Source organism: Heloderma suspectum, chromosome 15 (assembly GCF_057233095.1).
Source record: "Heloderma suspectum isolate Gila_16-S chromosome 15, 16-S_ref, whole genome shotgun sequence".
Lineage (NCBI taxonomy): Eukaryota > Metazoa > Chordata > Lepidosauria > Squamata > Helodermatidae > Heloderma > Heloderma suspectum.
The window spans coordinates 21,687,456-21,713,604 of NC_139472.1; the positions used below are offsets into that span (position 1 = coordinate 21,687,456).

At 50.4% G+C, this 26,149-nt stretch overlaps 1 protein-coding gene across 1 annotated transcript in view; it reads right to left on the minus strand.

The window, feature by feature from the left end:
* The window catches only part of CHD5 (chromodomain helicase DNA binding protein 5), a 104,242-nt gene that overhangs the window by 49,614 nt on the left and 28,479 nt on the right, over positions 1–26,149 (minus strand). Inside the window, exons 5-19 of the mRNA XM_084821682.1 lie at positions 24,454–24,698; positions 23,376–23,500; positions 20,747–20,870; positions 18,641–18,804; positions 16,238–16,453; positions 14,055–14,261; positions 13,742–13,953; positions 10,412–10,543; positions 8,976–9,087; positions 8,253–8,444; positions 7,955–8,155; positions 6,915–7,052; positions 4,783–4,904; positions 3,172–3,345; positions 1,173–1,314 (exon numbers count right to left, since the gene is read on the minus strand). Of these exons, the coding sequence (XP_084677808.1) occupies positions 1,173–1,314; positions 3,172–3,345; positions 4,783–4,904; positions 6,915–7,052; positions 7,955–8,155; positions 8,253–8,444; positions 8,976–9,087; positions 10,412–10,543; positions 13,742–13,953; positions 14,055–14,261; positions 16,238–16,453; positions 18,641–18,804; positions 20,747–20,870; positions 23,376–23,500; positions 24,454–24,698 (2,506 nt within the window). The remainder of the gene's footprint in view (positions 1–1,172; positions 1,315–3,171; positions 3,346–4,782; positions 4,905–6,914; positions 7,053–7,954; positions 8,156–8,252; positions 8,445–8,975; positions 9,088–10,411; positions 10,544–13,741; positions 13,954–14,054; positions 14,262–16,237; positions 16,454–18,640; positions 18,805–20,746; positions 20,871–23,375; positions 23,501–24,453; positions 24,699–26,149) is intronic.

Sequence of the window (26,149 nt, forward strand, 5' to 3'; positions counted from 1 at the left end):
ACTTCAGCCCTACACACAAGCAGGCAAACACCTGCAGAAAACTAGGGCAGGGTGGGCATCTTGGTGCGCATGGGTGCCACTGTGCCATAATACACCTTTCTTAGTCCCCTCCCATTTTTTATTTCTTTTTAAAAAATCACAACATTTCTTACAGGCAGCTGCAACCACTAACAAGCAAAGTGAGGGCCACTCCTGGCTCCCGTCTTCTTTTCCCATGGATGCCCCCAGGCCATGTGTGGGTTTCAGAGCCTTTTTTAGGAAATGAAAATGGCACAGGGCTGCAGGCTGATGCTTTCACCTGTAGCATGGCCATTTTGTGCTGGTGCCCAGGGCAAGTGTGCCCACAAGCCCCCAAAGCTTGCTTTATCCCTGGGCAAGGATCATTGCAAGATACCCTCCACCCCTTGGTAGGACACTCTCCGCCCTGTCCAACTTAGTTCAAGGCACCCAGAGGTGCTAAAACCAGCAAGGCACGTACATACAGGCAAGGACCTGGCAAGTCAGGTCGGGTCGGGTCGGGTCGGGTCCGGTCCAGGCCAGGCCAGCTTAAGGGTGCTGAATAGCCAGGCAAGTTAGACCAGACAGGGTCTTCCTGGACCTTGGCCAGCTCCCAATTAGCTGAGACTCGAGCAAGGGGAACTGTTGACTCAGCAACAGTCAAAGGCCATCTGAAGCCTTACAAAGGCCAGCAGCAAAAGACCTGCTGTTAACTCCACCCCCTCAGAGAAGCCGTTTGTTTCTTAAAGGGCTACTGCCTGATTTGTAGCCGCTGGCTCCTACAGGGTGGGGGTGGCGAAGGCTGTAATGGGGGAGCGTCTTCTGCACCAGAGAAGTCAAGTGGAGGCACCTCCTCTGGTCTGGGAGGCCCTGGCCTAGAAGGGTTGGAGTAATGGAGGGAGTCTCCTCCGCCTCTGAGTCCTCTTCAGGGCCACACGACGGGTCAAGGCTGGGGAACAGGACACCCTCCTGGTCCCCCCCCCCGCCACCCTCATGGCTACCTTGGGGGGAAACTCCTCTCAGAAACTTACCAGGTGGCAACCGACAGCTAAGGTGGGCACCCTGTTTTCTTTCTTTTTTAAACATTTCTTTAAAAACACTTTTTAAAAACACTTGGGCACCAGGGCCTGAAGCAAAGCAACAAGATAAAACACCTGCCATCAAAACAGACCTACCACGGCCGCCACGGGGAAAAGGTACGGATGGTTACAACACTTCTTCAGATCCATCATGATATTGAGCAAGGACACCTGGTTGCCGCCCCCTTTGGAATTCAGAGCCTCAAAATTCCTCGTCAGGATTAACTTGTAGTACTTCCTGCAGGGACACAAGGGGGAAAAGACCCTCCAAGTGGGCACTTCTGGGGAAAGTGTGGGCTTGCAGGGACACCAAATCGGTGCCCCTGACACCAGCCCGCCCCCTCCACAAGACGCTCAAGATGGCCGCTGTGAGCCTAAACACACTGTTACAGCTGCGATGCAAAGACCAAAGATTAGCAACTCCCAAAGCATTTCTATACTTGGATAGCTAGAAGGGGTTACTGTAGGGGCCTTGATACTGAGGTGATACGAGGCGCTAGAATTGGTATTGGCAAGGAAGGCTGAATGTTTTTGCATTTTGAATCTGGCCAGAAAATACCTGATCACTGAGGTGATCAGAGGGCATGTCCCTGGTGGTTCCACACGGACCAATGGCTGGACTGGAGCCCACCAGGAGAAGAGCCTTCAGTGTGGTGGCTCCCATCCCCTGGAACTCCCTGCCTCCGGTGGTCAGGCAGGTGCCAATACTGGGTTGTTTTCGGCACCTCCTGAAAAGAGCTTTTTTCCAGGAAGCCTTCCTTGGTTAACGAGCCTCAGTTTTGTTGGCACTCTGATTTTTAAAGAATAATGTTAATATCGCGTTTCATTCTTTTTATCTTTTGTTAATTCTGTCTCCTGTTGTTCACCATCCCGGAACCTGTTTAGATGAGGAGCGGTATACAAATGTGTTAAATACATAAATAAATAAAATAAACTTGGAGAGGTGTTTGGCATTCGTTGTTAAGAAGCACCTATGGAGTACTGGAGAGGGAGGGGTGCAGGGATTTTGCAGGGAGTCCCTGCGTCTACCTACAGTCCATATGCCTGCTTGCTCACCACTGTAGATGGTAAATAAAGGTATCGCAAGTTTCTAGTCCTCTCTTCTCGTGCAAAAAAAGCGATGCTGTAAAAGGCTGCCTCTGAAATGTCCTACTGATTGGGGAAGTGGCCACCTGAGGGCTCACATGAAATGTTGCCAGCAGCACTGAGCTCATGAGAAAGCAGGGACAGTAGTTCCACATCCTCCCGAAACCAGGCACCTCTTCCTCCTTGCTTTGCAGCAGAGGCGTTGCTAGGCATTGAAAGGATTCAAGGATTCAAACCTGCATAAAATGCTAATTGATATCTATAGATGCAAATTTAGAAGCAACCCCTAGAAGTTGTTCACATTTCACAGGAGGCAACGCAGCCCATCTCAAGCAAATCACCTCAAGCGAAATAAAGTTGTACCCTTACCCAGATCATCCCAAAGCTTGATTGCCATGCATGGGAAGATTTGGGGGTTGGGGGGATAATGCAGCATGTGGGGAGGGGAGAGCTAACCCTTCCCTCCCCATCTGCAGCCCTCCTTGAGAAATCTACCTTCTGTTAGCTCCAGTGAACACTCAGAACTCTACGGAATAGGTCTGGGGCCCTGTGGAATAAACGTGGGGCCACCGTCCCATGCGCCCAGACCTTTACAGTACAGCCAGTGGAGCTCCGGACTGCCACTAGCAGGAGGCTGACCTGGAGCATTGCTTCCCAAGACATCTTTTCTCTCACCTGAAAACTACAGACCTGAAGCAGGTTCAGCTGCTCTCATGCCTGGCCACCCCCTGCCCCCCACCCCCCACTCCTGCTTTCCTTCCTTGGCCTCGCTAGGCACACAGCAGCTTCCTACAGAATGACAGGTCACCCCACAGACATCCAAGGCGAGAGCCAGGTGCGTGGATGGGACAGGCTTGGAGCCACACGGACCAGGGCAGATGGAAGCACGCTTGCCCCAAATTCCTGAGCGGTGGGATAACATGGGTTTGGCCACCATTTCCCCTGGCCCGACGGCACCGCCTCCCGGCCCATTTTGCAACGCTGCGCATCTCGCCAGGGGAAAACTGACTTCTGCATCTGGCTAAGCTCCACCCGCACGATCAGCTCCGTCTTGGCGGGCATGTTCTTGAACACGTCAGCCTTCAGCCTGCGCAGCATGTGAGGCCCCAAAAGGTCGTGCAGTTTCTTAATCTGGTCCTCCTTGGAGATGTCGGCAAACTCCTCCAGGAACCCTTCCAGGTTGCTGTTGGGACAACAAAGGACAAATTCAGGAGGAGCCTGGCTGCAATATGCACAGGGAAGGCTGAAGGAGTGATGGACACATTACAGCAGGCTGGCTTCCAGTCCATTTCTGGGCCCAATTGAAAGTGTTGGTATTAAGTACCTGAAGGATCACCTCTTCCCATCTACACCTGCCTGGACCCCAAGGTCATCTTCAGAAGCCCCCCTCCAGGTGCCCGCGCCAAATGAAGTGAGATGGGTGGCTACTAAGGAGAGGGCCTTTTCAGTGGTGGCAGCCTGGTTGTGGAATGAGCTCCCCAGAGAAGCTCGCCTGGCGCCTACATTGCAGTCTTTTCTGTGCCAGTGAGTGGCAGAGCCCGTGCTTTGCATGCAGAAGGTCCCAGCTTCAATCCCCGGCATCTCCAGGTAGGGCTGGAAAAGCTCCTGCCTAAACTCCTGGAGAGGCATTGCTGCCAGTCAGTGCTGACAATACTGGCCTAGATGGTTTGACTCAGTATAAGGCAGCTTCCAATTATTCCAAGACCTTTTTATTCTCCCAGGCATTTTGGTCTTTCAGTTTTTGTTGCTTTTAAATCTGTTAGGGTGCAACCCTATGCAAGTTAAGACAGAGTTTTGTCGGACTGGCTGCAATTAGATGTGTTTATCAAGCAAACATCTACAGCTGTACTCTTCTTTTAGATGAGGGGTGCACAACCCATGGCCCGCGGACAACATGTGGCCCACGCGAAACCTGCCATGTGGCCTCCATACTCCTGCTGCCATATTCCTCACTTCAGCAACCCGGGAGCAGCCAGCATCATGTGCAGCCCCTCGGACTCCTGCTGAGACCGATTGTGCACCCCTGTTTTAGACGAGAGGGCCCACAGGTCAGTGGTACGGCCCACACAGAAGACCCCAGATTCCAATCCCAGTGTCCCCAGTTCATCAAGGCCCTTGCCTAGGCCTCTCCTGAGCTGTTGCCAATCGGAGGAGGTGCTACTGGGATGGATGGACCAACAGTCCAACGCAGGAGGAAGCAGCGTGAGATGCTGGCGCCTGTATGGACGGGCGGCCACTTGATCGTGAACTGGACCAATTACCTGGGGAAGCGGTGGGCTCTCCCACACTGGAGGCCTTCAAGACGAGGCTGGACAGCCATCTGCCAGGGATGCTCTGACTTGGATTCCTGCATTGAGCAGGGGGTTGGACTCGATGGCCTTGTAGGCCCCTTCCAACCCTACTATTCTATGATTCTATGAAGACAAGGCTGGACAGCCATCTGTCAGGGATGCTCTGACTTGGATTCTGGTATTGAGCAGGGGGTTGGACTCGATGGCCTTGTAGGCCCCTTCCAACCCTACTATTCTATGCTTCTATGATTCTATGACTCTATGGACTCCGCTGCCATTGCTTTGGAGCCCGGGGGAGGCAAGGGTGCATGAAGAACCCGAATACTCACTTGAACCTCTCCGGCGTGAGGAAGTTGAGCAGGTGGAAAAGCTCCTCGAGGTTGTTCTGGAGGGGCGTCCCAGTCAGGAGCAGCTTATAGTCGATTTTGTAGCTGTTGAGCACCCTAAAGAACTTTGGGGAGGAGGGAGGGAGGGAGGGAGGGAACAACGCTGAATTGGAAGAGTTTATGATTCACCTGGGCAGCCCAATCACGGCAGAATCTTTCGTCCTGGGCGCTACAAGGTGCCACCATCTCTTGACCTTCCCAGCCACCACGTGCAGAACCAACACCAGCATCCCTCCGCCCTCTCCTCGTGGCGACAGAGACCCACGACTAGCAACGTCGGCACTAGCTTAGGCACGTCTCCATGCTTGGGGGAGGCGGGGGGAGAGAAAAGGAGAGCTCCACATTCTTCAGGCAGCAACGCCACAGTCTTTGGCACCTGCTCTCATGATCATCAATCGTCCCATGCTGAGAGCTGAGCTCACGCCAGGACTTGAACTGGCAACCTTCAGTACTAGGTCAGGCAGGGACAAAGCTTTTAGCCCGGTATTTTGGCCCTGCTCCTTTCGCCTTCGGCCCTGGAATGTGGCCCGTGAGAGCTTCTCTGAATTTGGCCCTGAAAGCGGCTCAGCACCCCTGCTTTAAAAACAGCTTGGAAGCTTCCGCTGGGGCAGCATCCAGCTGCCCAGTTACTCATGGGGGCTAAGCAATCAAAGCACATAACGCCGGTTTTGTAGCAGCAGTACAAGTTGCCGGTGACTTTCCAGACCCAATTTAAAGTGCTGCTGATCACCTTTAGAGCCCTAAACGGATTGTGTCCAGGTTATCTGAAGGACCAAATGCACCTATAGACACCTGCCCGGGCCTTGAGATCAGTCACAGAGCCCAGCTCACATTCCTACCAATAAGATCTATTAGGTTGGCGGGCACATGAAATGGGGTCTTTTCTGCGGTGGCCCCATCTTTATGGAATGCCATGCCACGGGATGTGTGCAAAGCCCCTTCCCTCACTGTTTTTAAATAGGCATTACAGACCTGATTGTTCCAGGCTGCTTTTAACTGAATGTAGGGCCATTTTTATATTGTTGTTATTGTGGCTGTTCTCAGTGTCTTATGTTGCTGTTATTGTTGTTTTAATTCATTCTGTTTTATATTTTATTATTTTAAGGGCTGACTTTGTGAACTGCCTGTGGGGGGCTTCGCCTTGAGAGGCACTGCAGGAATATTTTAAATAAATACAATAAGAGATAAATGCCTGCTAAGTTTTGCTGTCCTTCCTTTTCCTTCTCCTCCCCTCAACTTAACTGGAACCACAGTTTGACAGCTGTAGTGAGGACAAATAATTATCTGGCTGTGATTAGGGATGTATGAGAATTTTGTTTCAGTTCACAAATCACTCGAAAATGCCCCATTCGCAATCCCAAATGTGAATATGAAAGGGAGCACGTTTCCCAAAAATGTTTGCAAATTCCTGAATTTGCATTTGCAATTGCATTCACAAAATGAGTACTTGAAAAATGCACAACTTTCTCAAAATGCGCCAGTTTCTCAAAATGTGTGAATTCTGAACAATGTGTGACTTTCCTCAAAATGCAAATGCGCAACTTTCCTCAAATCACACCACTTTTGTAAAATGCACCACTTTCTCAAAATGCACACGTTTTGAAAAATGCACAACTTTTCCCATTTCAGCAAACTGAAAAACAGGTCACAGACAAGAACGGGAGCGAGTCCAAAGTAAAGGTCAAAGAATTTCAGCAAGTTTGAGCATCCCTGATTCCCCCATCCCTAGCTGGATATGGATCACTCAATCACTCTTGATGCAGAGAGGATCAGTTGCACCTCTGCATGAGTCACTACTATGCTTCTGCATTCTTTAAACCCAGATGGCCCCCCCAGGCCTCTGTGTGTGTGTGTATGTGTGTGTGTGTTTGCCTGTGAGCATGCTCCTCGGAAGGCCAAGAACCGTCTCTCTTCCACATTCCAAAAACCAACTTATTCTTGTGCAAGAGCAAAGCAGTGCCTCCCATTTTAATTCAGAAGAGAGCAAGCCTCGGCGATCGGGAACTCAAGAGACACGGCACTCATTCAGGTCCTGTTGCAAATCCCTCCCGTCCACCCTGAATAGATGCACCTACTTTGGACTGGTTGTTTTTCAGCCTGTGGGCTTCGTCCACCACCAGACATGCCCACTCGATAGACCCCAGGATGGCCTGATCGATGGTGATGAGCTCATAGGATGTGAGCAGGACGTGGAATTTGATCTGAGCTTCTTTCTAGAGGAAACAGAGAGACGATGTCAGCAGCAGGAGAGCCATGATCTCCCGCCAGGGTGGGACCCTACCTCCGTGGGAGAGCACCTCCTTTGCATCCAGAAGGTCTTGAGTTCAATCCTTGGCATCGCACATTAAAAAAAAGATCAGGTAGCAGGTGACTGGAATGAGTAGTCTCATTTACCTGAGTCTCTGGAGAGCTACTGCCAGTCAGAACTTTTGCATGCAGAAAGTCCCAGGTTAAATCCCTGGCTTCTCTAGGAAGGGCTAGGAAAGAATCCTGCCTGAAACCCTGGAGAGAAACTGCTGCCAGTCAGTGTCCATAATACTGGGCTACAGGGACCAAGGGTCTGACCCAGCATAAGGCAGCTTCCAATGTTCCTTTGTTCCAACACCTTTGTCCCATTTAAACTTTTGTATAAGTAAAAAAATACCCAGTAAAGAATTATCTCAAGATAAGGACAAAGCGACACATGATGGCAAGAGATTCTATCTTCCGTGGTTGTTGTGTGTTTTTAACAGTAAGTATGCCACTGCTGGAGGGGGGAATATTCAGATCAGACCTGTGGTGCTGGGGAGGAAGGTAAATCCTTCCCCTGCACCATTTTCCTCATCCAAATTCTCCCCCCACCCCCAGTCAGCTGCTATATGTCTTGCAGGACAAACCATCCAGGTGCCCATCCCTGGTACATGGCAGGAACATTCTAGAACACACACAACCAACCTCAACTTGAACAAGATGAGCTCCGTGACAGCAGAAAGGAAGGAAGCCAGGAGGGTGGGGGCAGGTTTTGGCCCATAAAATGGGTATTTCAGTTACTAGCAGTGTTCCAATTCACTTCAAGGCAACTTGAGACATTAATGAACCCACCCAAGTCCCTCTGTCCCCACCAGCCATGACTTACCTTCATGCGAAAGACTTTCTTTCCGCTCCGGATGGCATTGTCCTCAAAGGAGAACTCGTTTTCACGGATCACCGACCGGCTCTCCTTGTCCCCCGTGTACGTGACCACGTAGAAGTCGGGTGCCCACATCTCAAACTCCCGTTCCCAGTTGATGATGGTGGAAAGGGGAGCGCTGACCAGATACGGACCCTTGGAGTGGCCCTGTTGGGGTAAAGAGGTGTTGGGGAAGTGCGTGCTTCCCACGCGGAATGTTCTTGCAAAGGATGCTAGCTGGTGCAAGGAAACACCAGAGGCCTACCTCTTTGTAAAGGGAGTAAAGATACACAATGGTCTGGACCGTCTTTCCAAGACCCATCTCATCGGCGAGGATCGTGTCTGTTCCCTGTGCCCAGGAGAACCGCAGCCAGTTAAGCCCTTCCAGCTGGTAAGGATGCAGCGTTCCGCCGGTTGTGTCAATATACCAGGGCTGCTTGTCAAACTTTACTGTAGGCTGCAAAGGGAAGAAGACACATTATTAAAGCTGTCAACCAGTTAAAGTTGTTTTTAGTTGACTCAGCCCCCTTTTTAAAACCAGGCAAACAAGTGATTGAATCTGGAAACTTTTAATTGGTTCAAAATACAGCTGAAGAATCCAGCTTCCTGAGAAAATCCAGCTTGCTTTTCTTTTTCAAATGCAAGTTTCTAGCCCTTATGACTGCAAAGATATGCTCGGCACTGCGTGACCAAAGCCTGCTGAACTCTCAGAAGCAAGAGCGGTGGCTGAAGTAGATTTCAGTGGTTCGGGGGGTGGGGTGGCTTTGTGTCCTTGGCCCCTCCCACGGCTACCAAAAGCAGAATAAATTATGCCAAACAGCAAAAATGGTGTTACTATGAAAGCATAGGGGAAATCCTGTAACTTTAAACAGAGTGAAGAATTTAAGCAGACTGCACAAGCCGTCTTTTCCTTTCTTTTTACGTGTGGAGTGCACACCCTCGCCTGTAACGCTCCCCCACATGGTCTCTGTCCTTATCCCAAACGTACATCCACGAGAGGTGTCTCCGGAGGCCTCTCCAGTTTTTCGTCGCTCAGTTTCCTCCCTTTCTTGCTCAGCCTTTTGGAGAGCTGGCTGCTTTCTTCTCCCAGCATCATCTCCCTGTGAGGGCCCACACCACAAAGCACAGAATGAGAAAATGATACACGGGGTGGCCATGTAGCATAGATGAAGGTGCCTTCTTCTAGCCTTCTCCAACCTGGTGCTCTCCAGTCTCTTGGACTGCAAGTCCCATCATCCACAGCCAGCATGGCCATTGGCAAGGCGCTAACTCAAAGTACAGCGGGCGTGGGCAGGAGGGGTCTAAACCCTCCCCTCCAAATTGTACCCCGAAACAGCTTCAGCTCTTTGAGAAAAACAGCAGGGAAAAGCAGTATGGGGGTTGGGGGGAGATGGGGGGGATTCAGCCCTTGCTGTATTTAAGTCACACCCCAACCAATCAGCAACATCCACAGCCAGCTTCAGCTGTGCATTTTCAGAATTGCCCCCACCCCTCCCACACAGAGCTCACCCCAGGAGAGCAAAAGACACACTGGATTATCATGAGGTTTCTACCAAACCAGCCACATTACTCTGCAAACATTATGTCTGTCTTCCACCTCGATGGTTTAAAATGAAGCTCTTCTCTGCTGATTGCTTAAGCTTGTCTGGACCCCAGCAGGCCACACACGATTTCATGCAACATCTCAAGCGCAGAGGGAGATGAGAGGAGAAGCAGAACCACTCCATCAGCCCTCCTGAAAGGCTACTTTATTTTTTTCCTCTTCCCTCCTCATCCCTTTTTCCTTGTGTGCCGTGTCTTTTTAGGCTGTAAGCCTGCAGGCAAGGACCATCTTCTTTTACTGATGGCATGTCATGTCGTTCCTGCAGTGGACGTTGAACTCTTTAAGTGCCAAGATAGTGATAAATCAGACTCAAGGGTTTGCTTACAAGGAGACTTTATTGAGTAACTTACAGCACACAGGCGTACCCAATGGTTGGATCAGACAGCTTCTCTGAACCCTGAGCCATTGGGTACAATGGGTCTTATACTCTACAGGTTAGCAATAAGCAGCGTTTCAGCGGCACACGCCCCTCACGTTCATTCTCAGCATAGGCTAGCAGTGTTTGGTTCTCAAGCACAGCCACCTGTAAACAGACTTTGCTCCCCAGGCACATCAGAGATAAGGACTCTCCTCATTAGCCAGGAATGTTTTGAGAAGGCTGTTATCGGCCCTTTGAATCATCTTCACATGCTCAGAGGCTTACTAGCACGGGAATTGCACCAATAATGAACTTAAGCAAGCATTATGGATCTCTAGGCCCCTCTAACACTACAGATGATTTGACTACGCTCCTGGGACCAATACACATGTAAACCACTTAGGGAGCTTTTTTTAGCTGATAAAAATGCTTTAAACAAACAAACAAACAAGTAAATGCTGACCTGTGGTTCCAGTAGAGCTGCTTGAAGTTCTCGTAGTATGGAATGTCGATCTCATCCATCTCCCAGGTGCACTGGTCATACGGCAGGTCCTTCCACTTGATCAGATAATGAACCTCTCCCTTCTTGTCAAAGCTGGAAGGCAGAAGACCCGACGGGTTTTATCAGAATGGGCCACAAACGTATAGAAACATAGAATAGTAGGGTTGGAAGGGGCCTATAAGACCATCGTGTCCAACCCCCTGCTCAGTGCAGGAATCGAAGTCAGAGCATCCCTGACAGATGGCTGTCCAGGCTTGTCTTGAATGCCTCCAGTGTGAGAGAGCCCACCGCCTCCCTAGGTAACTGGTTCCATTGTTGTATTGCTCTGACAGTCAGGAAGTTTTTCCTGATGTTCAGCTGGAATCTGGCTTCCTGTAACTTGAGCCCATGATTCCGTGTCCTGCACTCTAGGAGGATCCGAGAAGGGATCCTGGCCTTCTTCTCTGTGACAACCTTTCAAGGACTTGAAGAGCGCTATCCTATCTCCCCTCAGTCTTCTCTTCTCAAGGCTAAACATGCCCAGTTCTTTCAGTCCCTCCTCGCAGGGCTTTGTTTCCAGTCCCCTGATCATCTTTGTTGCCCTCCTCTGAACCCTCTCCAGCTTGTCTGCATCCAAGTGTGGTGCCCAGAACTGGACACAGTACTCCAGATGAAGCCTAACCAGTGCTGAGTAGAAGGGAACTAGTACTTCATGGGATTTGGAAGCTATACTTCTATTAAGGCAGCCCAAAATTGCATTTGCCTTTTTTTGCAGCCACATCACATTATCGTACAGACACACACAGAACACATACAGTGTTGCAGTTCAGCTGTGCTTGGTGTCTGCTGGTGGCCTAGGCAGCCCCTCCCATGCTGCCAAGTGTGGGAGACAGATTTTGGGTGCCATTAAAGGTAGCAAAGTGAGACAGATCTGAACCATGGGTCATAACACCCAGGGGCCCCCAAACCTTTTGGGTCAGTGGGCACATTTGGACTTTTGAAAAGGTGTTGTGGGCACTCTCACAAAATGGCTGCCCTGGTGGGCACAGCTGGTCATGAACCATTCATTTTCCAGAAGGCAAAATGGTGTGGCTAAAAGGAAAAGTAACTTGTTCAAGAACCTAAGTACAAGGCAGAGGTGGGATCTGAGCTCCAAAAAAGGCACACTCTTTTGAACCCAAATAAAGATGACGCTGGAGGGCATCACTTTACTTTGTAGCATGCCAGCCTCCCACTTCAAAAATAATATATATATTTTTTAATCTGAAGAAATAATAGAAAAATTGCCAGCCAAATGAAACCTGGCAGGCACCAAGACAGGCCCTGCATTGGAGATGCCAGATATGACCACTCAGAAGTTCTCCTCTACAGGCCCCACTGAAATGGACAGAAAGACCACCATTCTGCACAGCTTCCAATCATTTCAACATACTTGCAGTAACCAAAAATACAAGTTCCGTGCGGGATCAGACCAAGGCCCGTCCGGTCTGTTCCCAACATGATCACCCAGAAGCTCCTGGGAAGCTTACAAATATCTTTTTAATTCATTTTTTATTGTGAAGCGTCAACAAAACATAACGAAATTATAGATAGAAAAAAGAGAAAGAAAAAAAGAGGAAAAGAATATACACATAGATATATCCATATCAATGAATACATATGAAAGGAAAATACAACTTTCTAGCGTTTATACCTAAGTTTTTAAAAAAGTGGACCGGATATCCAAATAAGTATCCATTCAAAGGCGGCCTCTATACACCACCTGTTCAAATAATGAAAGCGCTGTAAGGGCCCCAATCCATTGCATTATAGGAGGTGAGCATTTATCCTTCCAATATTATAATACCAGTCTTTGAGCTGTCAAAAGGGTGTGGAAAATCCATTTATGCAGACCTTTCTTTAATTTCCAAGAGGCAGGTAGATAATTTAAAAGTGAATATTAAAGACTGTTTCAGTACAAAATGTATCCATATAATAACCTCCTCCCAAAAGGAAGCAACTACTGGACATTGGCAAAATATATGTTTAAAAGAAGCATGAGCTGGATTGCACCACCAGCAATTACCCGAATTAGACAACGCCTTCTTAAAGAGATGCTGCAGTGTCCAATAGACACGAAACCAAGTTTTAGCTGAATAAGATGCAGCCTAAGGTCCAGGGACACCAAGGCAGGTGATCCACTGATTAGGCTGAATGAGACAATCCAGTTTCCTAGTTCGTTGCTGCTTGAAACCCTGTATATCATAGGTATATCACCAGGAACAAGTATTTATAGACATAGATCGTGGGTCGCTTTGCCTGACCAGCCTCAACAAATACTTCCAATGATGAAGGAAACTCTGATGCATAAAAGGGACTGGGTCAAACCTAGATACTAACAAATGCTGCACTTGCATGTATTCACATATGGCCATAACGGGCAAGGCATATTTGGCACACAGGACAGAAAACTACAAGAACTCATCATCGGCACCCACCAGTTGATCCAAAGTCAAGATCGCCTTGTCTGTCCATGTCTGCCCCCAAAATATTTTCTTACTCATTTTTAGATCTGGATTGCCCCATAAAGGCAATTTAGCATGAGAAAATGAATGTGAGTGTCACTGATGTGACATTATACACTACACAACTCTAATGGTAAAAACTATGGGAGGAACCCTATCTCCTCATTTTGCACAGCATCCAATCATTTCGACATACTTGTAGTAACCAAGCACACAGGCTCCACGCTGGATCAGACCAAGGTCTGTCCAGTCTTTTTCCAACCTGGTCACCCAGAAACTCCTGGGAACCTACAAAGGTAGTATTAAAGGTGATCTCCCTTCTCATAGAGTATCCCAGAGTGCAGGACACGGAATAACGGGTTCAAGTGACAGGAGCCAGATTCCAGCTGAACATCAGGAAAAACTTCCTGAGTGTTAGAGCAATACGACAACGGAACCAGTTCCCTTGGGAGGCGGTGGGCTCTCCCACACTGGAGGCATTCAAGATGAGGCTGGACAGCCATCTGTCAGGGATGCTCTGACTTGGATTCCTGCATTGAGCAGGGGGTTGGACTCGATGGTCTTGTAGGCCCCTTCCAACCCTACAACTCTATGATTCTATGTATCCCCAGCATCTGCTCTTGAGAGGTATATTGCCGCTCAATGTGGAAGTTCATTAAGCTCCCATGGCTAATAAAGATTGGTATATCTATATTTCTATTAATTTGCTTAATTCTTTTTTTTTTTTTAAGCCACCCAAAGTAGCGACCACAACTGCATCTTGTGGTCACAAATCCCATTTAAAGGAGTGACATGGAGCTGCTCTCACCTGTGGTTGAGTATCCGATGAATCATCATCCACTCAGGCTTGATGCCATAGCGATAATACTTCTCCTCCATCTTGGCATACTGGGGGTCTTTGTTCTTCCTCTTCTCGATCTTGCTGTCCTCGTCGCCAGAGCCATAGTCGAAAGCTGGCGGGTCGTCCATGTCGTTCTTTCTTTGGTAGTTGCGGTACATCACAGTGTGGTAGAGCTCCAACTGCAAGGGGCCACCCCGGAGAGAGTGCTTGACCCAGCTGGCTCTCGCTCAACCCTGCCTCCCGCCTCCTCACCCAAGGCTCGCTGTGACCGTCCACTCACCTGCAGTTCTTTGACCCAAGAGCAATGCCAGTATGAGAGCCCCGCCCATTTCACAAAGAATTCTCGCTCGGGGATCCCTTCCAGAGACTTGGGGGGAGGGACTGCCAACTCAGGATCTGCTGAAGGCATGGCAGCCGCAAGCACGGTTGGGGGCTCCATCCAGATCCAGTGGAGGATCCGCTGAACTTTGCCTTTCAACGGTGGACACTGAAGACAAAAGACAGCGAAACACACTTACAACCCACAATTGGTGTCCCTCGCGTCATTATACCGAATTCAGCTTTTCTTGGTGCAGACTCATTTCACTTGGCTTTTGTGCAGAGAACACATCCAGCCTTGAGGAAATGTTGGTTTCCTGAGGAGATGACAATCAGAATCAGGGGTGGACAACTCCAGGATGTCCAGGGACCATTTTCGCCCCCTGGACCCCCCACCCCCCGCAGGCCACAGTCTGTAAGGCAACCCAAGCATGAATTTATCTTTTTAATTTCAGGGGGGAAATGGCACTGCACCGCAGAATGCCCAAAAGGTCAAATTTAGCTTGCTTGCAAGCTAAATTTGACCCTTTTCACATTCCATAGTGCTAGTGACAGTATTTTGTTCCTAATCTTTTTTTTTTACTTTTTTGTGGTACGGGGCAGGGGTGTAGCGGAGGGCAATGTGTTGTCCAGCCCTGATCGAAACACAGTGGAAGAGGGAGAGGGAAGTGGAACAAACCAGTGAAAGATTGGGAGGCGGGGAAGAGGCACCGGGATGAAGGGAGTGGATATTTCGAAGCCTCCAACTGGAAAAGAAATACTGCCAAAGACAGAGGCAACGAGACCTTTGTGAGACAGAAGGAGCTTGCCCTGCCTCGCTCATGAAACGTCACAGAGAGTCCAGAGGATGGCGTCTTCCATTCGTAACCCTCCATCTGGAAGAACCGAGAGAGGAGAGATCCTACAGCCCACTCTAATGTCAGTTCACCAGCTGCAGCTTTCCCTTTTCTGTGCGCAGGGAGCATGTGTTGCGCATGAGACATGTGTTGGGTATGTATTTTGATTCGAGGTTACCCAATTCAAATCTCACGGACTCAAACATAATTTGCAGTTGGAAATCAATACGCTTCCGAGTTCTGTGTGGGGTTGAGGAAGGTTGCACAGAACTGGGACATAACGAGCCTAGAGTGGAGAACCGAGAACCTGAAAAAGATCACGCTTGATAGGTGGGCCCATTCCTACCTGTGCGTCTCTGGTAATGTTGGAGTTCGACATCACGTGGGAGAAGGAGGCAAAGAAGTTGCTTCCAATGCCAGCATTGACCTGTGCGGGATTCCTCCTACATGCTTGGGGCTCGTCTCCCATGGGTGTGGATGTCCAAGAAGGCCACAACGTGCCAAAGGAGTCCTGAGAGGGGTGATGCTGGAAGGGGCTCCTGTCACGTGGCCTGGGATTTCCAACATGACTGGAAGCTCACAGGAAAAGGCCACTCCGCAGGAAGTAGCAGCCAGCAACCTGAGGATTCTGATAGTTCCACCCCATAATTGTACGATATCTCTTGGATGAGCGCTATTTGAATTCCAGCAAGAATACTGGTAATAGATTTTGCATGTGTGCCATCTCAATAGTAATTAAACGGCAAAACTGTACACAGTTTGCTGCCCTGTGGAAAACTGTGACACACACAAGAAACAGCAGTCCAAGTTTTTAAAAAGCCCATGGGTTGGATCCATGCTTAGAGTAGACCCAGTGAAGTCAACAAGACTTAAATTAGTCCTTGCTAAATTGATTTCAGTGGGTCTTTATTTATGTTTAAACCAGTTACACAAACGTACAATAAATGTATTCCCCCTTTGAGGGGGAGGAGTTCCTTTTTAATTTTTAAACACATTTGATATGTTTCTGACTCCCAGACGATAGGAAAGCCCTCCCTGGCTTGCAAAATTCCAGAAACATACCTCCAGAAGGATAATGGAGTCCAGCACTTTGGGCTGGGATCCAGCAAATGGATTTGACAAAGGGGAACCTCAAGATCCCAGGCAGAATGATGGATCCTCTATGCACCCCTAGCAGTCGTCTACCTTCAGAGGAGAGAGATGAGCTGCCCCAGTCCCACCTCCAAGGTCATGAGCTGCCAGCATTAAGCCAGGACTCACTGCCCGAGCAAGGGAGCAGATGGTGTGAGGAAGGCTGGTAAACACTCACTGTACAACGGGGACAGAGCCATTCACCATTTGGTATTTCTGGCAGCGGTGGGTTCAGGCAGTGCAGGTGGTAGGAGGACGGGCATGTATCGCAGCAAAGGAGCTCCCCTCCGTCCTTGCAGACACGGCAGAACTCCATGTGGTCATCCTCCTCTTCGGCAATCTCTTCTTCCTCATCCTCCTCATCCTTCGGCTCCCACTGGATGCCTTCCTTCTCCTAAGGATAGGGGAGAAATTCGTTCAGTTCGCATTTTCATGCGGACGTACCTCATTCCACGCTTGTGAACCAGTGGGAGAACCGAAACTCGGCTATACTTCTAACTTTGCACAACTCCGAATTTTGCAATGGAGTTCTCTAATTAAAAGAGTGTGCCTACTCGTGAAAATGAAAAAAAGAATAAAAGCATTATATTAAGAAAACTGCTGGCAAAAAATGTGTTTATTAGGCAAAACTGTGTACAAAAATGCACGTATTAGGAGAAATGTCAACCAAAATGTACATACGTTTTCTTCTTAAAAAAAGATTCTCAAAGTTTGGACTTGAGATTGGAAACGTTTTCAAAGAGCCGGATGAACCAGACTTAAGACTGGAAAAATGATAAAACTGAGAGAAATTGAGATTGAGAGATTCATCCATACCTACCTTCTCCTGACACAACAGGAAGGCAGAATTGAAACATCTCATTTCCCCCACACCCGCCCTGGCCCAGTACTCTCCTCTGCAAATTTTGGTCCTAAAGCTGTCCCGATATTCTCTGAATATTTGCCCACTATTTGATATCTGTATTTGATTTCCAGAGATGCTAGGTTTTGATATTTCATACTTGGTACTAGACACTAGGACAGGTCCCTCTCATCATGGCAGATTTGGAATTAATCTGGGGGAAAAATAATTTCGTGCATGTCCACTGGATGTACAAAAATTAATCCAATTCTTAAAAGTTGGTTCCAAACAGCACCTCCCTGCTGCCGCTCCACTCTCCCTGGAGTCATCCAAGGGCAGATAGAGAGGGTCAAATCCACAGTGAGGCAATTCGATCATATAATGCCTATACTGCACCAGCTGCACTGGTTACCAGTGTGTTTCCAAGCCCAATTTAAAGTGCTGGTTTTGACATTTAAAGCCTTAAATCATTTGGGACCAAGTTACTCAAAAGACCACCTTCACCTGTATCAGCCTGCCCTCACTTTAAGATCAGAAAGAGAGGCCCTTCTCATTTGCCCACCGGTGAGAGCATTCAGGTGGGTGACCACACATGAGAGGCCTTCTCCGCAGGGGCCCCACACCTCTGGAATAAGTTGCCATCAGGGGTCCGCCATGCTCCATCATTGCAGGCTTTTAAGAAGCCCCTGAAAACGTACTATTTTACCCTGGCCTTCTCCTGATATGATCGCTGTTGCTGTGTTTATTGCTGTGTTTATTGTTTTTAATATAATATCAGTTCTATGTGCTTTATTATTGTACACCTCCATGGGTGAGCTTCTGGCCTGAAAGGCGGCCAAGAAATATATTAAGTAAAAATGTAAATGAAAATACTAGGAAGGGCCTGGCAAGCTTCAAGGTGTCTAGGTTCTGATGTCCTTTGTTTGATGTCGCTGGAACTGTGACACGTCCTGGAACAGAGGTGTCAACCCTCAGGCCCAAATCCCAACCTGGCTCTCTGCTGCCCCACCGAGGGCCATGTCCCCATCCCCTGGCCCCACCCACTTCCATTGACCGCCAGTTGTCTGGTGGTTTCCCAGGTTTGGCATGGATTTTTCCCATTCTGAAAGGTTGAGCTGCCTTTCCTACAGCTTAGTTACCGGCAGTAACAGCTTTAAGAGAAACTCTGCCAGCGTTTTTGGTATTTCGGCCCTGCCCCGTTTTGCCTTCGGCCCTGCACACCACTGGAATGTGGCCCCTGAGAGCTTCCCCAACCCTGTCATAGCGCCACACAGGTACTGATAGACCATTTCAGCATCTACGTCCTTCACACAGACTCCGAAAGGTGGCCCAGAATTGCACCCTCTCCCACTTAAATCCAGACTTAGTCCAGATCCGACCCAGCACTAGAGGAGACGACTCCGAAGGTTCCATCCCTGACCATGGAGATGCTCGTTCTTGCCCAGAAAACTTTTGAGAGATGGATGCCAGATTTCCCACTGGAAAAAGGTTGCTGCGCTTCTTACAGTTGCACGGAAGGGGGGGATGTTGGCAACTGCTGCTTCTCTGGTCACAAAGTTCCATGTGGTCAAAAAGCAACACCTGCCAAAGCTTTCCCTCAGCAATACAATTAGCCCAACACCTTGCCTGGCATGGAGGTTGGCAACTGGCTTGAACTGCACTGCGCACTCATGCACGCACAACACACGTGCTTGGCCTTTGTTTCACCCCGGCCGACCCTCGACCGGCAAGACTCCTTACGCAGTGTGGGCAGCTCCATTTGCCCTCCGGTGCCTTCTCGAGCTCCGGGTCCAAACAGACAAGGTGGTAGGCCCGGGGACACGTGTCGCAGAGAATTATTTCCCCACCCTGCTGGCACACCTCACAGTAGTCCTGGTGGTCTGTCTCGTAGCCATCCCCTTCAACTGGAAGACAAAAGTGAGACAGAGGAACCATCATTCTCACGGGGGCCATTTAGCTTCTGAAACAGAACCTTGCTTTAAAGCAGCAGTTTTGGAATTCGGGCTCCTAGGTAGCATATCAGGGATTCCTTAAATATTTGAAGACATGAAAGAATTACACTCTAACGGCAGGCAGGCAGGCATTCTTGAGAGACACCTTAAGAAGAGCTTTCTCCAACTTGGCACCCTCTAGGTGTGTTGGACTACAACTCCCAGCTTGCCTCAGCTATGGCTCAGCGGCAGAGCCCCTGCTTTGCGTGCTGAAGGTCCCTGGTTCAATCCCCAGCAGCATCTCCAGGTAGGGCTCGGAAAACTTCTGCCTGAAACCCTGGAGAGCCGCTGCTGCCAGTCAGTGTTGGCAATACTGGGCTAGATGGACCAAGGTCTGGCTCGGCATAAGGCAGCTTCCTATGTTCCTAAGATCATCAGAAGAGCCCTGAAGCTTGATCAGAACAGAAGTCCATCTAGTTGACCATACAGTAGCCAACCTGATGTCTTTACAGTATGCATGAGGGCAAACAGCCTCCCCTGTTTGTCTCCAGCGTCTGGTACGCAGTGCCTCTGAGCATAGAGTTGGGTAGAGCCATCATGGCTAATCAGGGCCGAAACATCCTTTTTTCTGAGCCCAAGACAACCCTGCAAAATGCACACACACCCCGACGCATATTCCATGATCCCATTCCATAAATTCCATCTTGTTTCCTTGTGGTTCCCTTTGCTTAAACTTCTTACATTTCTGGCTGCCTGATTTACCTTTATAGGGATGCTGGGAGTTGTAGTACATATTTCTGTCTAAACTTGCATAGGATCGCACCCTTACTCAGGTATATTTCAAGCCTGCAATTCTGAGCAGCAGCACTGGCTCCCACTGTCGCTGGGATCAATGTCCCTGATAATTGTGGCGCTTTGTTCCTCCCTCCTACCTATGCACAAAGAATGCTGGCACTTGTCGTTCTTGAGAGAGCATGAAAGGAAGCACAAATCCCTTTCAAACGACCAGCGTTACTTTAGCTGCCCAAACACCACACTTTCTCCCTCCTTGAGAAGGGCCTGGGCAGGCCAGCAACTCTTCAGAGCATGGCTTGTTCTGCTCTGACACTGCTAATGACTGGATCTAGTCAGTCTCACAAGCACTAGATAATAGGTACATAGGAACATGGAAACAGGTTTTCATAAATATCCTCAAGTATCAATTTAGACTCATTTTTTTCAAGCATGGTAATGCTGGGGGGGAGCTGAGGAATCGCCCCCAGATCTCCAGGCCCCGGTAAAACGTACCCTTCCCCTCCCCCATCCGTCAACCCTGAAGCTAAACAGCCATTGACAGACCTGTCCCTCCAGCCATTGTCCACAATTACTGTTATTTCCCAGCAGCACCCAGGTTCGGGGGGAACCTTGGGGGTGTCTCCTGTCAGTTCATGCAGAGCGACCATGAGGCACTGAGCTACACATCCCCCAAATAGGAGCCCGCCTTATCCTGAGTCAGACAACGGGTCTGTCTGGCCCAGACCGTCTCCCTGCGGCTCCCAAAGTCTCGTCTCTACCCCTAGGAGCCTAGGGACCTGCGTCATCCTGAGTCAGCCCCTTGGCCCATCTAGCCCAGTACTGTCTGCACTGACTGGCAGCAGCAGCTCTCCAGGGATTCAGGATTCCTTCCAGCCCTGCCTGGAGACGCTGCCAGGGACTGGTCCCATGGCCTTCTGCGTGGAAAGTACGGGCTCCATCACTGAGCTATGGGCCCTTTCAATTTTAGTTTTAGTTTTAAACACTGGGTGCATATATCTCTCAGCCCATCGCTGCATGACCCGTTGCCACAAAGCGCCACACCAGCCAACGTTGCACCTCTCTCTGAGGCAGGCCCCCCGACACCCCCCCCAAGGATCGCATTGGGGTCCCCTGGGCGTACTTCTCTTTTTCTTCTTCCTCTTCTTTCTCCTCTTGCCCACGCCGGCAGAGGACTCGGAGCGCACAGAACAGCTGTAGATGCTGGCGCTGTCCAGGTCGGACTCCTCCCGTTCCTCCTCCTCGCTCTGCAAGGGAAGCCAGGCTGCAGGTGATTACCATCGCTGACTCCAGGGTCGCCCGCCAGCCCTGCTCACCCCTCTCTCTCAAGAAGAGATCCCAGTCTCAGAACGGCCAGACCACCTCAGACGCGGATGAGGTTAGAGCAGCCGTCCCCAAGCTGGGGCACCTCCAGATGTGTTGAACTACAAGTCACACAATCCCTGGCTGGTTGGGGATGATGGGAGTTGGAGTCCAACACATCAGGGGGGTGCCAGGTCCGGGAAGGCTGGGTTTGAGAACAGGCATGAAGAAGAGCCTTGCTGGATCCCAAGGAACGTCCATCTGGTCCACCATCTTGCTTCCCACAGCGGCCAGCCAGATGCCTTGGCAGGCTTCGGACGCTGCCTCCTGCCAAGCTGGCCTGCCCCTCCAGCCAGGACTGTGTACTTTGGGCGACAGTGACTGGCCAAGGTGTTGGGCAGAGAGATGGCCCGTTCCCAAGGCCTACCCTCCGCCCTGCTAACTAGAGAAGCCTGGGAGCTGGGGGAGTTCTGCATGCAAATCACGTGCTCTACCCCTCAACCAGGGGCGCTGAAGCGCCACCAGCCCGAGGGCCAAATTCCATTTCGGAGACGCCCTCGGGGGCTGCCTCCCAGTGGTGGGCAGGGGCAAAGGCAAACGGGGTGGGGCCAAAAACATCAGCATATTTTAGCTTAAGGCTCTTCCTGCCAGGAGCTCAGCCTTAGGAGAGACACGTAGGGCTCTCCCACACTGGAGGCATTCAAGATGAGGCTGGGCAGCCATCTGTCGGGGATGCTCTGACTTGGATTCCTGCACTGAGCAGGGGGTTGGACTCAATGGCCTTGTAGGCCCCTCCCAACCCTGCTATTCGATGATTCTATGATACATATCAACATTTTTTGGGGGGTGGGGACTGTACAAAAGCTGGGAAACAACCGAATGACTGATGGCTGGGGGAGCGGTGTGTGGCTGCCTGGAGAAGCCCAGAGGGTCAAATTAGGCTTCCAGGCAGGCCCCTAGGCTGAGAGTCCCTGCCCCGGCCTCATCTACGGTCCTTCCTTCCTCCCCTCTCTCCTTATGATGTCCTGGGTGTGGGGGGCAGGAACACCTGGGGAGTCAAGACCTAATAGAGGTCTATAACATTACGCATGGTGTGGGGAAGAGCATTATGCATGTTGCAGGGGGAGGGGGGGAGAGAGAGAGAGAGGTGGGGAGGGGGAGAGAGAGCCTGCAGGCAGTCCCCCCTCACACCCCTGCTCTTGCTCCCTCTCCTGCTTTTGCCTCCAACCATGGAAGTTCCTCTTGTCTGTCCTGAATGCACCTCCTGCCAGACAGTCTCCTGGGATGATCCCTTTGGCTTCCAGTATTATGAGGGATGGAGAGAAACGTCTCCCTATCCACTTTCTCCACACCATGCCTGATTTTATCAGCCTCTATCCTATCATAATATCATAATGATCTGTCACAATTTTATCAGCCTCTGTCATAATGATTGGTCACAATGACTCTAGATAAACCACTATCGTAATTATCACAATGAACCTCTATCATACCATTTGGTGGCTCTAGATAAACCTCTAGCATAACGACGTGTCTTAACTGTATGAACCTCTGCCACACTGTTCCCCCACCCTACCTTTCCCGACTAAGGACAACAGAAGGGGGATAAAGAATCCTGAAAGTTAAAAAGGGGTAACCGTGTGTGGGGGTATGTGTGTGTATACAGATATGGCCGGATGGACAGAAGGATAGATGATGGATGGATGGATGATGGATGATGATGGATGGATGGATGGATGGATGATGGATGGATGGATGGATGGATGATGGATGATGATGGATGGATGGATGGATGATGGATGGATGGATGGATGGATGGATGATGGATGATGATGGATGGATGGATGGATGGATGGATGGATGATGGATGATGATGGATGATGGATGGATGGATGGATGGATGATGATGGATGGATGGATGGATGGATGGATGATGATGGATGGATGGATGGATGATGGATGATGATGGATGGATGGATGATGGATGATGATGGATGGATGGATGGATGGATGATGGATGATGATGGATGGATGGATGGATGGATGGATGATGATGGATGGATGGATGGATGATGGATGATGATGGATGGATGGATGATGGATGATGATGGATGGATGGATGGATGGATGATGGATGATGATGGATGATGGATGGATGGATGGATGGATGATGGATGATGATGGATGATGGATGGATGGATGGATGATGGATGGATGGATGGATGGATGGATGATGGATGATGATGGATGGATGGATGGATGGATGGATGATGATGGATGATGGATGGATGGATGGATGGATGGATGGCCTCGCTTTTAAATAGAAAGAAAAATTCCCCAAGCAGATGCCAAACTGTTTAGAGCAGTTTTTAGGGCAGTGAAATAGGAGGAGTCAGACCCTAAGCCGCTTGGTTTCTGCTGGTTCTCAGCACAGTAAGGGGTCTACTTACTGAGGAGCCCTTTTTCCTCTTGTTGGCGATCCCCCCGAAGCGGAATTTCAAGGCCCCCACCTTCTTCCCTTTCCCCTTCTTCTTGCCGTCTTTTGTGCTCTTGATCTTCTTTCGCACGCCGGGGCCTGTGGAAGCAGAGAGGCATCGGTGACGGAGGCGGCCCGTCGTTCGCTGGCCTTCTTGTTTCCCAGAACCCCGGCCAGCCCCCAGCGATGGCCCTCGTTCAAGCCTGTGGCCTGACCACAGGCCTGACCCAGCGTTTCCTGGGGTGCCACTTTCCCAGCCGTCGCCGTTTGCCTTGTGCAGTTCCATATAGCCCGTGGAGCCTTGGGGCTCCGATGTCAGTGGGGTGGCGAATCCAGGTTTCAGTCAGAACCAGTCAGAGCTCTAAAGGACCTATCCAGGCCCCTTGGAGAGCTCCTTTAGAGTTCTCACTGGTTCTGATGGAAACCTGGGGCAGATTCGCCACCTCACTGACATCGGAGCCCCCAGCCTCCACCGCGTGTAGCCCCCCACTCTCTGAGATCTAGTTATGGACTAGCAGCAGGGCCGGCTCCAGCGTTTTGAGGGGCCTTGTGCAGGACACCCTCCATGGGCCCCTCCTCCCGTGGGTCTCCCTCCTCACCACCAGTCACCAGCTGCTCTTGCCACTCCTCCTCTTCCTCGCCACTGCACCCGCTTGCTGGCTTGGCCTCCCGCCGGCCACCTGCCCGGCAGCTACGCTACTGTCCTTAAGGGACCAGGCAAAACCTGTCCAGTTCACCTGGGCTTTGGGTGGTTAATTTTGGTGGAGGCAGCGTGGTGCAACTGTCAGGGACTCAGACTAGGATCAGGAAGAGCCGTGTTCATTTATTTCATTTCTATACTGCCCGACAGCTGACGCGGATACAGTGCTTCTTTGCTCTGAAGGTAAAATCAGGGGGGAATCTTGTGCACTAGCACGAGTGTGAGTTGCGTGCTTTTAAACACACTCGCCCTGTGGGATCAGTTGCGTCCCCCAAGAGTCAGGTGGGGGGAATCCCTGTGCAAACACGCCCCTAGATAATCTCCCCCGAAACCCCGCTCCAGACCATTTTACCCTTGCCCTCCTTGGTCTTGGCTTTCCTGATGGCTGGCGGCAGGGGCGGCGGTTTCAGGGGGCTGTCTGGAAGCGGTGCTGCAGCAACAGCCACAGTTTCCACAGCCGCAGCCACGGCAGCTGCAGCGGCCGCTGCTGAGCTCCCTTTGAAAGGGTTGTTGGCGCTGAACTCCCGCCACTTGGCTCCCAGGACGGTCATCATCTTGGACATGGGGATTTTGGGATTCCTCTTGGCAACCAGAGGCCTGGGGAAGGAGCGGAAAGGGACAGGTTGGGGTGGTGTTATCTGTCCAAAGACGATGAAAGGGACTTCCCAGCAGGGGCTGGGCCAAAGCCCACGTCAGCACATGCGTGTAGGAACACGGGAAGAGCCTGTGGCTGGATCAGGCCAAGGGTCCAACTTAGATCAGCATCCTGTTTCCCACAGTGGCTGAGCAGATGTGGTGGTCAGCAATTCAAGGGCAAGACCGCAAGCAGGACATTTCATCGTCATCATTATTAATATCAGAACATCAGAAGAGCCCTGATGCTGGATCTGACCAAAGGTCCGTCTAGTCCAGCTTTTTGTTTCCACAGCGGCCAACCAGCTGCCCCAAGCAGAAGCCCACAAGCGTGCACGAGCACCCTCCCACCCATGTTCCCCAGCAACTGGCATACGGAGGCACACTGCCTCCGATCCTGGAGGCAGCAGGACTGGTAGCTGTTGGTAGCCTTCTCCTCCTGGAATTTATCTCACCCCCTTTCAAAGCCATCCAGGTTGGCAGCCATCACTGCATCCTGTGGTAGCAAATTCCACAGTTTGACTCTGTGCTGTATGAAGAAGCCCTTCCCTTTATCTGCCCGGAATCTCCCACCACTCAGCTTCATGGGAGGACCCCTTTGGGTTCTGCTATTCTGAGAGAGGGAGAAAAATGACTCCTGCCCACTTCCTCCACACCAGGCATAATTCTGCACACCTCTATCCTGTCTCCCCTCACTTGCCTTTTTACTAAACTAAACAGTCCCAGATGAGGATGATGACATGCAGGACATTTCTTTACCATTTGTCTTTCAAGCAACAGGTAATAATAATAGCCAACCTCCCCCCGCCCCCCAACTCTCTCGCTCTCTCTCCCACACGCACGCACACACACATGCAGCAGCAGCAGCAGCTGCTGGTCCTCTGGCTAACAGACGGGGCCAGAGCAGGCTGTCCTTCACTTCTGCAGCCCAAGGACAGCTGGCCACTGGCGCCAAGTGTTCTTGCTGGCCAGAAGGGTCTCAGCAAGCCCCCTGCAGCTGCTCTTTCTCGGCTGATGGAAGGGGCCAGGCTGACCTTCCCTTCCCATGAAGTCCTTCCTGGGGAACAGGGACCCCTGGCAGAGGACAGTGGCTGTTTCCCTTCTGCTCTCCAGTTCCAGGGCAACTCCAAAATGAAGGCAATGGCCATCTGCCATTGTCCCCACCACCACCACCACCTCTCATCTGGTACTGAGGTACACTGCCCCTGTCTGGGAAGGTTCCATTTAGCTACTGCAGTTCCTAGCTGTTGACAGACCTCTTTGCAGCATCCTCCATAGACTGGTCTAACCTTTCAGAGTCATCTAACCCTACCCTTTTAGAGCAGGTGGCCGTCACTCATGGCTGTGAGCTTCACCTGTGTAATATGTACACACACAGGTACAGTATCTGGACCTCAGGGGTATACTGTCTGGAC